The sequence below is a fragment of the Toxotes jaculatrix genome, chromosome 1, assembly GCF_017976425.1.
Source record: "Toxotes jaculatrix isolate fToxJac2 chromosome 1, fToxJac2.pri, whole genome shotgun sequence".
In the NCBI taxonomy this organism is placed as follows: Eukaryota; Metazoa; Chordata; class Actinopteri; family Toxotidae; genus Toxotes; species Toxotes jaculatrix.
The window spans coordinates 9,798,848-9,811,329 of NC_054394.1; the positions used below are offsets into that span (position 1 = coordinate 9,798,848).

At 41.2% G+C, this 12,482-nt stretch overlaps 1 protein-coding gene across 1 annotated transcript; it reads left to right on the forward strand.

The window, feature by feature from the left end:
* The first annotated feature begins 1,625 nt into the window (after window positions 1-1,625).
* irx6a (iroquois homeobox 6a) lies at window positions 1,626-5,821 on the forward strand. The gene is made up of 6 exons (XM_041040725.1): window positions 1,626-1,691; window positions 2,839-3,114; window positions 3,892-4,001; window positions 4,283-4,575; window positions 4,769-5,446; window positions 5,715-5,821. Exons 1-6 carry the CDS (start codon window positions 1,626-1,628, stop codon window positions 5,819-5,821), a joined length of 1,530 nt encoding a protein of 509 aa, XP_040896659.1.
* The last annotated feature ends 6,661 nt before the right edge of the window (window positions 5,822-12,482 follow it).

The window sequence follows — 12,482 nt, forward strand, 5'->3', positions numbered from 1 at the left end:
AGAAAGCCCGTAATCGCAGATGCGTCTCAAGGGGGAGGAAACGCCGTTCGTACATCAGTTTGGAAGGGCAGGGCACCGAGAAATTTGGCTCAAGGTATCAGTCGTGACAACAGAAACCTTACACCGCCCTAGAAAGTCAGAAAAAAGGCAGATCATATGACTCAGTAGGACTGTTCATCGCTGTCAACATCAATACAAATATAGTGTGTATAGGGAAATAATAGACCCCCCCTCCCCGACTTCCTCCTCCCCTGTCCCAGCTCAGCATCACACGAAGGGGGGGGGGGGGGGGGGGGGGGGGGCACAGCTTGTTTATGTTTATGGGAGAGTGCGAGAGGACTGGTGATGGTTGAGCTGCTGATCTAATAAGGCTTAAAATTATTTCTCGTTTCATTCACTATGAGGCAGCACCATTCCTTACCCATCTTTCAAGTGAGCATCATTCAATTAAAATGCAATTCTCGTCGCCCCCATCCACGGATATTTAATTAGACTGGAGAGCAGGGCTTCCACTGTCTTTTTTTTTTCTAGAACAGCTCTTCGGATTTCACCTCTAAGGCATATTTTCACTCTGTAACTCGTTGGTTAAACAAGGGCATGTATCCATTTGTTAATTGATACAATTACGCATTACGCGTAATGGTCACGTAGGTCTCCAGGCGCGCATCAATCACTGGTCTATTGACCTGCCAAAAACCCCTCTAACCGTTCCTGCTAGGACTGCCCCTCTCTCTAATAGAGAAAGATAGAAACATCATCGTCATTAACTCCGGGATGGACCTCTGGCCAGAGAGCCAGAGGCGAACGGAGGTCGAGATTTAAAAAAAAAAAAGAAAGGAAAAAAACAGAAAGTCTTTGAGGTGCATATTCAGCCTGTTTTAATTGTAATAGATTGCAAATGAAATAAATATTTTAAAAACGAAGTTTCCTGAGTGAAAAGAAAAAAAAAGAAATGTATTCTGGATTCTGAATGCTTTTTCTGTAATAACTAACAAGACTGCCAAAAATATGTTCAGTGTTTCTTTTTCTTTCCTTTTTTTTCTAATTTATTTAACTTCACAAAGGATTTCCATATGCTGCCATGTTACAAGTTCAAGAACAATGATGAACAATAATACAGCTTTCGGTATCTTGGCAAATCGGTGCAAGAATTCTATTACAAAAAGCGGGACAAGGCTGTGTGCAGTGCACCTTAAGAAAACCCTGTGTTGGACGTGATTGGCAAAGACATTATTCTATCCTTGGTACCCTGCCGTTCCGGGATTACAGTGACGTCACGCTGATACCCTTGCATGGATGAATGCTAAAGAACTATGGAGCCACAAATAATAGCACAAGCAGAGTCCATATCTTGCAAGTCTTACGTTATCCTTTAAGCCTCCTTCAGCTAACACAACAACAATTTTTTTTTGCACTTAATGACGCTTAATTTCATTTCTTATCGGGTCCTTGGGGGGGATTATTCATTCATATAAAACAATCTGCAGCTGGTGCCAGCCCAAAGTCTCCCTCCTGTGAGTGAAGTCATCTATTATTGAGCGAAAGGCCGTGCGTGGAAATGTGTGTAAGACGGTGGATTTGAAGTAGAATTGGTTGCAATCGATCAAGGGTGAAGAATATTGCTGATGGTAACAAAAGAAGCAGCTATGTCTTTCTCGCAATTTGGATACCCGTACAATGCAACTTCACAGGTAAGCCTCTTTGCTTTTTTTTATTTCTCCAAAGTTCTGTGTAAACACACATGAATTGTTTTTTTTATGGGCATATTTTCTTTTCTTTCACTGTAGTCTGAGCACTTTTCTCCTTTGAGAAACATTTGTGAATGAGTGACTGCTTTGACAGTATTCACAGCTATTTTCGCGTGGTGCTTTTGTTGTTGAACCAAATATCGATATACACGCACTCGTGTCCAATTACACTGAATTATGAATGAACTCACGTGTTTTTCTGATGACAATAGAGATGAATGTCACCTATTGCACACTGCGAGGTGTAATTGGGCTGCAACCGCACGCTGTGCACAACTTTCTATTGAAATTACTGGGACGTGTGGACAAAGTGGGTTTAATTTGGGAGCTTTTAAACCTGGTTTAAGCAGTTTAGTTAGATTTTAAGGCAATATTATTAAGGCTGATGATAAGTTCGAGGACGCTGAAGTTGATGAGGGGACAAAAGTTGCTCGCCTGGCAAAGTTGTCACCCAACTTTTACCCCGACAATATTTTTAACGTTCAGCAGATTAAATGTAAAACTCAAATCTTTTAAATTAAAAACAAAGTGGTTATTTACTCGATATTGGCATTACTTAAGCTTTTTCTTATCTTGTGGAGAAGTTAAAAATTTTAAATCGATGGTAAACTGAAGCAAGTCACTTTTTACGCACGGATTGCGCACGTCTCTTTTCATCTTAACATCCACTGGAAAAATACCCATCTGATGTCATTTACTTTCATATTAAGTATTAAATTCTAATTTTTACTAAACACGAAAAAGGATTGCTGATGTGCCATCGCTTATTGCACTTGTTCACCATGTAAGATACCCACTCTCTCTCTCTCCAGGAATTATCTGAAAAGTGACTTACCTCGATTTAAGGCATGTCACAAGTTAAGATAATGACACCTGATTCGTGATAATTGAGTTGATGTGCACCGGAAACAAAAGAAATCAGCTCACGTTTCTTCGCTCGTTTTAAGATTTCAAGACGCAACACTAGGCTGTTAAGATGGATATCATTTTTACAGTGCATCACCCACAGTCATTTCAGAGCTGTCACAGACATCCAGACAGGAGCCAACACAGCCAATGACCATGTCTATCCACGATTCTCTTTATGCAGTTTTTCGTGTCGGCAAACCCCAGTACGACTTGCTGCGATTCGATTTCCAGGTCGGTCTCTGACGGGACAGGCGGCTCCCAGACCGCCGCTGCCGCCGCCGCTGCCTCCTTCTGCTGCCCGTCCTACGAGAACCGGCTCCTGGCGAGCAGCCGGACGGAGCTGAACGCAGCACTGGGGATGTACAGTTCTCCCTACGCTGCAGCGGCCGCCGCCAGCCAGAACTACGCCAACTACTTCCCCTACAGCACCGACCCATCCGCTATCTACTCCACTCTGGTGGGCTCACTTCAGCCTCATTTGATGCGCAAAAAGGGGGGGAGGGGGCTCAGGCTGATCGATCAACCGGGTTTTGTTCAATCAATTTATCTCACACTGCAAACATATCCATCACGACAAGCCGTTTAATCCAGCAACCGGTGTGTTTTTTTTTCTTCTTTAAAACAAGTAAAGAAGAAAAAAAAACTGTCAGTGAGGTGAAAGGAAGAAGTGCAGAAGCAATGTACAGGAACTTTCTCACTTAAATCATCTAATGCAGTTTTACTATTACAGAGAAATCCTCCTTATCGATTCCTTGTTTTAAAAACAGTTGCACGTGTTGCTGAACAAGAAAACGTAAAATTATATTACTCCACGCTCACAGTTGTTCACTGACACTTTGAAGTGCAGCTGAAACTTTTCTTTCTGCTCTCTCTTTTTTGAGGTCAGCTAAAATTTGCTGACCATGAAAATGCTGCACATTATACCTGAAAACTGTAAAAACAAATATTCTAATAACAAGTAAAAACTTAAATTAAATTAAATCATGAAATAATAAAATATTAGAAAAAAATCTTAAAACCAACACATTTAACAAAGGCATGATGTCAAGATGAAATATTTTCTTTTCTTTTTTTTGTTACAGGGACTTGCTCTTGTTTTAGGAGCATAAAAATAAGAAATGTCTTTAATTTATATATGAGATGATTTTCAAAAATCATCAAATTGCTAACAAATAACCCTGAAGTCAAATCTCACAATGCTGCAGAGCCATAACAACCTCCTCCTCTTTTTCAGAATCCACAGTATGACATTAAGGACAGCACAGGCACTTTACACTCTGGCATCACTCAAACTGCAGCATACTACCCTTATGATCATTCACTGGGACAGTATCAATATGACAGGTAAGGTCTGTTCATTGGTGTCCCACTATATGTAATATGAGCTTGAGTGAACCTGGTAAAAAGTATTCTACCACTGATCATTTAAAGCAGCCATTCACCTGGGGAATATATCAGAGTGTAACTCCATAGTGATACCTGCATGGAGCAAAGCTGTATATATTTCAAACAGCAGGGTGCAGGGCTATAGGATGTCTGAGTGAGTAGTCTATGATATCCTTCACCTACTGCACTAATGGCCAGTGTGTGTGTGTGTGTGTGTGAATTTCCGTGTCTCTTTCCAGATACGGGACAGTAGACTTTAATGGCACAGCCAGAAGAAAGAATGCAACTCGTGAGACAACCAGCACCCTGAAAACATGGCTGTATGAGCACCGCAAGAACCCCTACCCCACCAAGGGAGAAAAGATCATGCTGGCCATCATCACCAAAATGACCCTCACTCAAGTGTCCACCTGGTTCGCCAATGCCAGGAGGAGGCTAAAGAAAGAGAACAAGATGACCTGGTCACCAAAGAACAAGGCCAGCGATGACAGGAAGGATGACCTTAAGAGCGACCAAGACTGTGTCACCAAAGGTAATCAAGTCCACTTTTTGTTGGCACAAAGTTAACTATCTTTAAACTAAAAATATGGTTTCTTACACTTCACTCTGGGAAATATATTTGCCATTCATGTGAAACAAATTTTTTCTAAAGAAAAACAGTCTCTATAAATTTAAAATAAACTTTTTAAACAGTGTGACCTTAAAATCTCCTTTCCTCCATGCAGATTCCAGCGATTGCAAGGAGGAAAAGGATCTGCATCTGAGTGATCTAGAGGACATGGACGAGGACGAGTGTGACAAGCTGGACAGTGACTGTGAAAAGGTGGCTGCAGACGAGCAGGACCTCCAGAGGGCCATGACAGTATCAGGAGCCCCTCAGAAAAGAGACTGCAGCTCTGAGCTGCAACTGAGTTTAACTAACAGCTTCCACACGTTCCCCTGTGCCATTAAAAGTGTCACCACCCTCCCTCCTCTCCCATCTGACTTCCTGGATCCTGTAGCGTCCAAGGCACCCTCCTCAACCGGCCCTGTACCAGGAACGGTGTCCCTGTCTCACTTTGAGGCATCAGATAAGCCGCGGATTTGGTCTCTGGCTCGTACAGCGGCTTCAGGGGTCATACTGAGCCCTCAGCAGCATGGCTCTGAGCTGAGGACAGGCAACTCAAGCGGGGACTGCCAGCTCCAGAGTACCAGGCTTACCGGGGCTCCTACTGGACAGTGTGGGGTCATGAGAGGCCTCCACGAATCCAGCAGCATCACCAATGCTGAGAGCCCCTTCTCTGAGGGCTCATCCTTGCACTCAAAAGTCTACGGCACTGGCAGCTACAGTCACAAGGGCCTCCAACTGCACTGTTCATCCTATTCTGCACTCCCGGACACATGTCAGTACTCCAGCATTGAAGGTATGTCATCTTTTCTATGCAATGTTTGACATATTACACAGGATAAAACTGGTCTTAAATCTCCCACATGAACAGGTTTCCTGTGTTGTACAGACAGAAGGGTGTAATAATATACAGTGTTTATCATTTCTATATTCCCTAATATGTTAAAACACATGTTGTTGGAGATAGAAAAGCCCATTTTTAAAGTCTATGAAGTGACATGACACTTTCTGCCAGCTTGCACCCGAGGCCAGTTTCTTAGATGTGCTTTTATTTGGGTATGCAGGATTCTCTGGTGGCAAAGCCGAGACACAGTCGTCAGACCTCAGCGAAGCTTGTGGGACCGTGCAGGATGACAAGGTCACTGCATTCAGACCAGTGATGAAGAGGTGAAGCAGGTGAGAGCTTGCACTGAACTGGAAGAAACCAGTAAAGTCATGACACACACACACAGACACACACGGCACAGAAAAACCCCATCAAACACTCACAGGTGAACAGGGATACACACATAGACTCTCACCCACTTTTTTTGTTAAATCGATGTTGCTAACTTTATTTTGTCTTAATATAATGGCTGCACAATAACAATACAATAGGTTGCTAACATGCATGATGCCAAAAGCAATTTATAATATGAGAGAAAATATTAACATTTCTACTGAAATCAACTTATCAGAGTAATAAACTTTTTCTTTTTTTTTTTAAATAATAAATACCTCCTGTTTATTCCTTCTCATTTCTCACAATCTGATGATGTTCCTTTCTTCTAGATTTCTGGAAACTGCACCACAATAAATATTGGGACATTTATTATGCACTAAAGGACACACTGGCGGAGTATCGGCCTCAGGATGACGCGTGGGAGTTACCTGGCGCCGCTGCAGTGAGAGCTGTGGGGACTGTGGACGTGGCTATCATTTTGCACAACATTGTTTTTATGGTGTTTTAAAGACTTTATGCAAAAATTCTACATGCAAAGGTATGAGAATGGCCAAATAAAAGCGGCCGAATTTGTGTATGGCAATCGTGTAGTGTAGCAAACTTATTTATTTCTCTGTGTATTTATTATTTGTTTATGTTGTTTGTTTGTTTTTATTATTTAATGTGTTTATTGGTTGAATTCGTATCTCCTTTAAGTATTTTGTTACATGTTGCGTTTTACTGTGGCTTCGTGTCATTTTGCCTGATGTAAAAGAGAAAAGCTTGTCGGACATAAAGTTGATATAAAAGGACTGGATCCCCTGTGTTGCGCGTGGATTGGAGATTTTTTTTTTCTTTTCTTTTTTTTATTGTCATTGTGTTACAATGTGAGCTTCTCCTGTGTCTGCAATTTATGATTTTTTTTCTATCAATACATATCTTTTTTTTTCAAGAGCTTTCCTTTTTTCCCTGTGTCATGGTTATTTATAGATCTGAACGGCCAATTAAAACATTTGCGGATGTGCATTTGATCAAAGTTTATCGTCTTGACTCGACGCATACAGCCGCAGCGCTGATGGAAGGTCATAACTCAGAGGAAGACGTGAGTGAAATCCACAAGTTGCGGAAGAAAGGGGACATCATCTCTCCATTGTCAGCATCTAATCAGAAGTGGCATCAAACACTTTGTTACTGTTCAGGCCAAGCAACGAGGCAGGAACATGGGATGAATGCTGCTTTGTCCCCTGTGTAGCGAGCCGCTGCGATAACTTAACATTGTGTTAATTAAAAGGTCATTTGTAGGATCAAACCCAGCAGAGAGATTCACATGGTCCATCAAAGTCCCTTTGATTTGTCTGTTTTTTGCCTATAGTCCATCTCGTTATGGGCTAACTCTTCTTCCTCTCCTACAGACAGCTGTAATAAGATGATCACTGTTGTCTCTGATGCGTCTTGACGGTCTGAAAAACTTTTTTTTTTATCCTCACATTTCAAACTTTTAATATCAAATAGTTCCGTAGTAAACGACAAAGGCGTGCCGTGCAAACTTATTTCTGCTGGGATATTGATCTTGACGCACTGCTCCTCTGCGCAAACTACAAGAAAGATTCAATTTGACAAATCTGAAACGCGTTTCACTTTACAGTGCAAACGATGCAACAGCTTGTCTGCCTGAAAGTAAGGAGGAAAAGCTGGCTTTCACCCCATTCGTGATATAATTTCAGTTGTTTCAAAAATATTATTAAATCAGTGATTTCCTTGGTAGTGAAGGGAAAGCCTATCTTGTTTTGTTTCCGACTTGATCTCCTGTCTTGATTCCTGAAACCAGTGAATTATTATTACATCAGCAGGGAAAGATTTAGATTTTATGAGCACATTTGATTCCAGACCACCGCTGAAACAATACCTGCAAATAGTGCACAGCCTCTCAAAACGTCATTTGAGGTCGTATTTGTGGGATTATGATTGTAATAAAAGTCTTTTTTTCCGTATTAGGGCAATTCAGGCTCAGTTCTGAGGCGCTGTGGTCATCCTTTGTGTCCTTGGCCAGTGGCGGAGCTGTCCGTGATTTGCACGGAGCCCTGGCAAATCCAGGCAAATCTACATGATGAGGATGAGGAAGGTCAGGAATAATAACTTAGGCCTATTTACATTTTTTTTTTCCAGTTCAATTTTTCCATCTGTATTAATCTGAGACCTAATAAAAGATGTGTGTGAAGCTGAGGGCAAAAATAAGTATATTAAAAAAAAAAAAAAAACGGATCAGAATATATAAAACAGTCAATTCAAATGACCATGCAAATATTTCAATTTTGCTTTAATGATGAACATTTTCAGAACTAATAAAGGGGACACATGGAGTTAATGATTGGCATCCAAAACAGGTGAGGTGAGGAGAGATTCAAAATAAAAGTATCAGTTCATTACACCTAATGTGAGGCTGGGATGGAAGCTCTTGATATGAAGTTTCCACATGTAGATCACTCAGTAGGCTGAAATGTGTAACAGCCCGCCCTTTAATGACAGTCTGCTAATGGGGAGCCTCTCCCTTCCTCCTCAACAGTAACCAGTCATGACGCCTGATCCGTTGCTCTTTACATTAAACTGTAGGGTTGGTGTGTATCAAATATTTACAACCAAATTTAATTAAATCGGAGGCTGTAAAGAAAAGCTGCCTTATGCTATTGAAGGTAATGATGCATACACAATGGGATTACCACCATGGCGATGTACCTGGGGGAAACCACAGATAATGGCCATGATGGGCTCATATAGCAGCGTATGCCTGAAGCAGCTAACAGGTCAATTAGTCTGTCCTATACACAGTGCTTTACATATGGCTAAGGCAGCTGTACAGAGGAGAGACAATCAAGAGACACATCAGCCAGATGTATATAGAGGCTGATCTGGATGCCATGGATCAGAAACCACGTTACTGCTACTCACATCTATACCATAGGAGGAAAACAACGACTTCAATAAATGAAAAATAACCTAAAGTGAAAGTAAGGATAAATAAGTAGATGCTGAGTATTTGGTGGTTTTGGTGGCAGTGGACTCAGGGGGAGGGGGACACACATGAGACATTCTCTTTGTCTGACATCCTTAATCTGAGGCCAGACATGAAATCTGTGGCAAACTACAATGTTACAGAATAATAAGTTCCTTAGGTAGCCTATATAGGTCTACCCTCAACTAAATCTCCCTAATACACGCCTTCCTGTTGGTAAATTACATTTTTCATTCGGGAGGGGTGGAACTGGGGAGGGAGGGGGTGTGCCTATGAGAGCATGTTTGCATAATCCAAAACAGATTTTAGATAATCTGTGAATGAGGCACACAAAAAAAGAAAAACAAGCCATGGTAAACACAAATACTTAAATAGGTTTGACATTATTAATCTGTGACCTTCCCTGGCATGAAACCAGAAGGTGTCTTTATGCTCACGTCTGACACTTCCCTAAGTGTACATTCAATCTAACCCTCACCCCTCCTCTACTCACATGGATCATTGAGCTTTTCTGGGCCAAGTTGCTGCCTGCACCTCATGCTCTTTTCAAGTCAATAGTCCGGCTGACAGTCAGAAACGACAGGTGTTCAGCTGAAGTGTTTGGAACATGTAACTCTCATAAAGAAACAGAATTATAATTGTGAACATGCTCATTTTAGGACAGTGTTATTCCCTATTAACCTGCACAACATTCATTTTCAACCAAAAGGCAAATACTATGTAACATTTCATAGTAAACACTCACATCAGTAAATTATTTGAAACAACTTGAAGTAAGTTTATATCTTCAACGACTGCTTTGCCATTTAAACCTTTTTCTCTGTAGTTATTTTTTCTTAACTTTCAATGTTGTAGGTCAATGAAAGACATGATTAGTCCTATAAAATGCTTTAAAATACAAGACAGAGACTGGGATTAACATTTACTGCTGTTTTCCTCTTTTACAGCTTGCTATTTTTTCAGTCTCCTAGTCGAAGCAGTACTAGTAATCAGTGCTCAGAATTACAGAGCTGAAAGGGCAGAAATTTAACGTGAGTTTATAACTACTACAAGGACACTTGTTACAGGTTTGTAGGTTATATTTTAGGAATTTAAGAATAAGAGCTTCACTTCTTCTGAATATCAGCATAAAATATTAATTCGTAATAGAGTGGGCGCCTCGTTTCTCAACTTTTTTGGGCTGCAGAAAAGTACTGTATGTGTGAATTTTAGCGCTTCTGGGTTCAAGGACAACTCTGTCAAGTCATCCACATGAATATGATTTTTGACAGCTGAAATGTCTGGGAGCAGTGGATGCAGTGAGCACAGTTATTTAGAGATCCACTCGCTAAATTGTTTCACTTTTTTTTTTCTGCCACTACACATCTTGTAAGACGGCTGTCATGGCGTCAGAGTAATAACTAAATGTAACTTAAAATGTAAAATAAACATGCTTAAAAAATAAATAAATAAATAAATAAAATGGAAAGAAATCCCAAGCGGCATGAGAATGAAGCATATTAAAATCACATGTGCTTGTTTTGTACATTTTTAAAGTTTTTATAGCTATTTCTCTTAACCAGGGCCTTAAAGGGGGCTGAGATCAGTTTAACAATGACTGTCACTGTGGTTTGTTGTACTATATAATGCCACAGGTCAATGAGAGGTTAACCCCTGACAAAGCACTGTCTGGGACATCCATCAAATGTTCATTTTACATTTAGGCCCACCACTTAATGAGCATGTGCCCACTAAATAAAAGTTTATGAATTATTCTGACACGATAGCAATGGCCTCTTCGTATAAATAGGAGCCCTAATAACAACAACAACAACAACATACCAAACATTAATTTGCCCTCTAGTCTGACAAAAGAGTCCGCATGGAGGTGCCATTTGATGTGTCCCACGCTGGGCAGCTAAGGCTCATAAAACAAAGTCTCTGTACCAATGGCTCAGAGTTCAGATGAGGGGGACAATATACACACTTCATTAAATTTTGTCAAAAGGCCCAATGAAATGTGTGTGGGACATTGTTTCTGTGCATGTCTCCCTCCATGGAATTTCTGATTGCCAATGTTGCTACAAGGTCTCTGCTAATGAGTTTTGTCAAAGACAATTATGGACTTGGTGGAATGGCCAGAGCAGGGATGAAAAGCTGGCTTTGTGTGGTTTGGGTAGATGTTGTATTGTGACCCCTGCTTCTTTCTATACCCTGTGTTTGACCTGCGCTTCATGTCCAGAAAAAATCCAGGCCTCCGTTCCATTGTCAGCGCTGTACCCGAGGCAGAGTGATCTGCTCCAGCACCTTTGCCCTCTTCATACTTCATGTCCCCAACCTGATCCCAATGTACCAGGCAGGAGAATGGCACAAAGTGACATTAGTGCTGCCATTTCCCAGGGCCTTCTGTCTTCTGTAAACCTCAATGCTTTTAGAGTGATTAGGGTCTTGGAGTCTTTTCTGGCCTGTAAAGTAAAGAGTCAAATTCTGAGTTCCTTTTTTGCCTCTCACCTCAGTGAATGGTCCAGCTAGGTTCTAGCTCAACAGTGAGTAACACCCTGTAACAAATCTTCAAATCTTTGCTTCCATGACTTCTGCTGCTTGTCGAGTGATTCTGTCCTGGAGTGAATTCCACTGCTAAACCAGAGGGCAAGGTCAATCTCACTCCTTGGGCCATCTTTAACAACTGGAGGGAAGTGCAAATGGTGCTCAGGGGATAATATGAGCAGGGACTGCCATGTTCAATTTGAACTCATACAGAAATAAGCAGGTCAAGAGGCTCCAATCACACAATAAATGGCAAACCCACAAGGAAACACCATAAAATAAAATTTTTACTGAACGCCAGCGCAAGAGGACCTTTCATGTGCCGTCTGATTTCCTATGTTGTACCAGGGATGTTATAAAGGAGGAGACAAACCACTTAAAGAATACTGAACAGAAAAGTCCATACCACCAAAGATGGCGGTTTGATGACATACCCCAAAAAGCCAATCGTCTTCTTTATTACAGCCAAACCAGGAAACATATCAAGCCAATCTTGTTGTTGTACTGACGCAAGTGCACAGACAAGGTTAACAGCAGCTTCAAAAACTAGTTAGCACACAAGCAAAAGCTAACTTTTCCCTTGTGATAGTTGTCTATGGAAAATAATTGTCAAAACAAACGTGTGATGCATCAACTTTATTTATTCAAAATCGGACATAAACTCTTGCATTTGTTCAAGCGCTCTGGTTGGATGAGCTGACAGCATCACATCACAGTACTCCAGATTGAACCATAAAATAAGCTAGAGTTGTGAAACCTCTTACATGAGTAGTAGAAGTGTAACCTGTGGGGGGAAAAGTGCTTTAAATCTCATTTTGAAGCAAAGTTGCCAAGCTTTTACGCGTTTTTTGTCAGATTTGACTGGTAATTCTATAGATGCAGTTTCTATGCCCTGGTGACCCTTGAAAGTGCTGTTATGGCTCTCACCCCATTCATTTAGATAGGGGCCAGATCTTGTTAGCCTGAAATAAATTCCCAGGGGTCTTGCCAAGATGGCTGCCGAGTGGCGAGACTTGCCCATGAGGACTTTGGTTGTACCCATGCAGTGCTAAACTGTGTGCACTGTTGTTCCTGTTATCTTGTTTGTTCTTTTAT

Bases quoted from the DNA above. Each gene is read 5' to 3' on its own strand.
- irx6a (XM_041040725.1), top strand. From the start codon at position 1,626: ATGGTAACAAAAGAAGCAGCTATGTCTTTCTCGCAATTTGGATACCCG. The intron at 4,002-4,282 runs GTAAGGTCTGTT...GTCTCTTTCCAG, and splicing joins GGACAGTATCAATATGACAG to ATACGGGACAGTAGACTTTA. The intron at 5,447-5,714 runs GTATGTCATCTT...TTGGGTATGCAG, and splicing joins TCAGTACTCCAGCATTGAAG to GATTCTCTGGTGGCAAAGCC.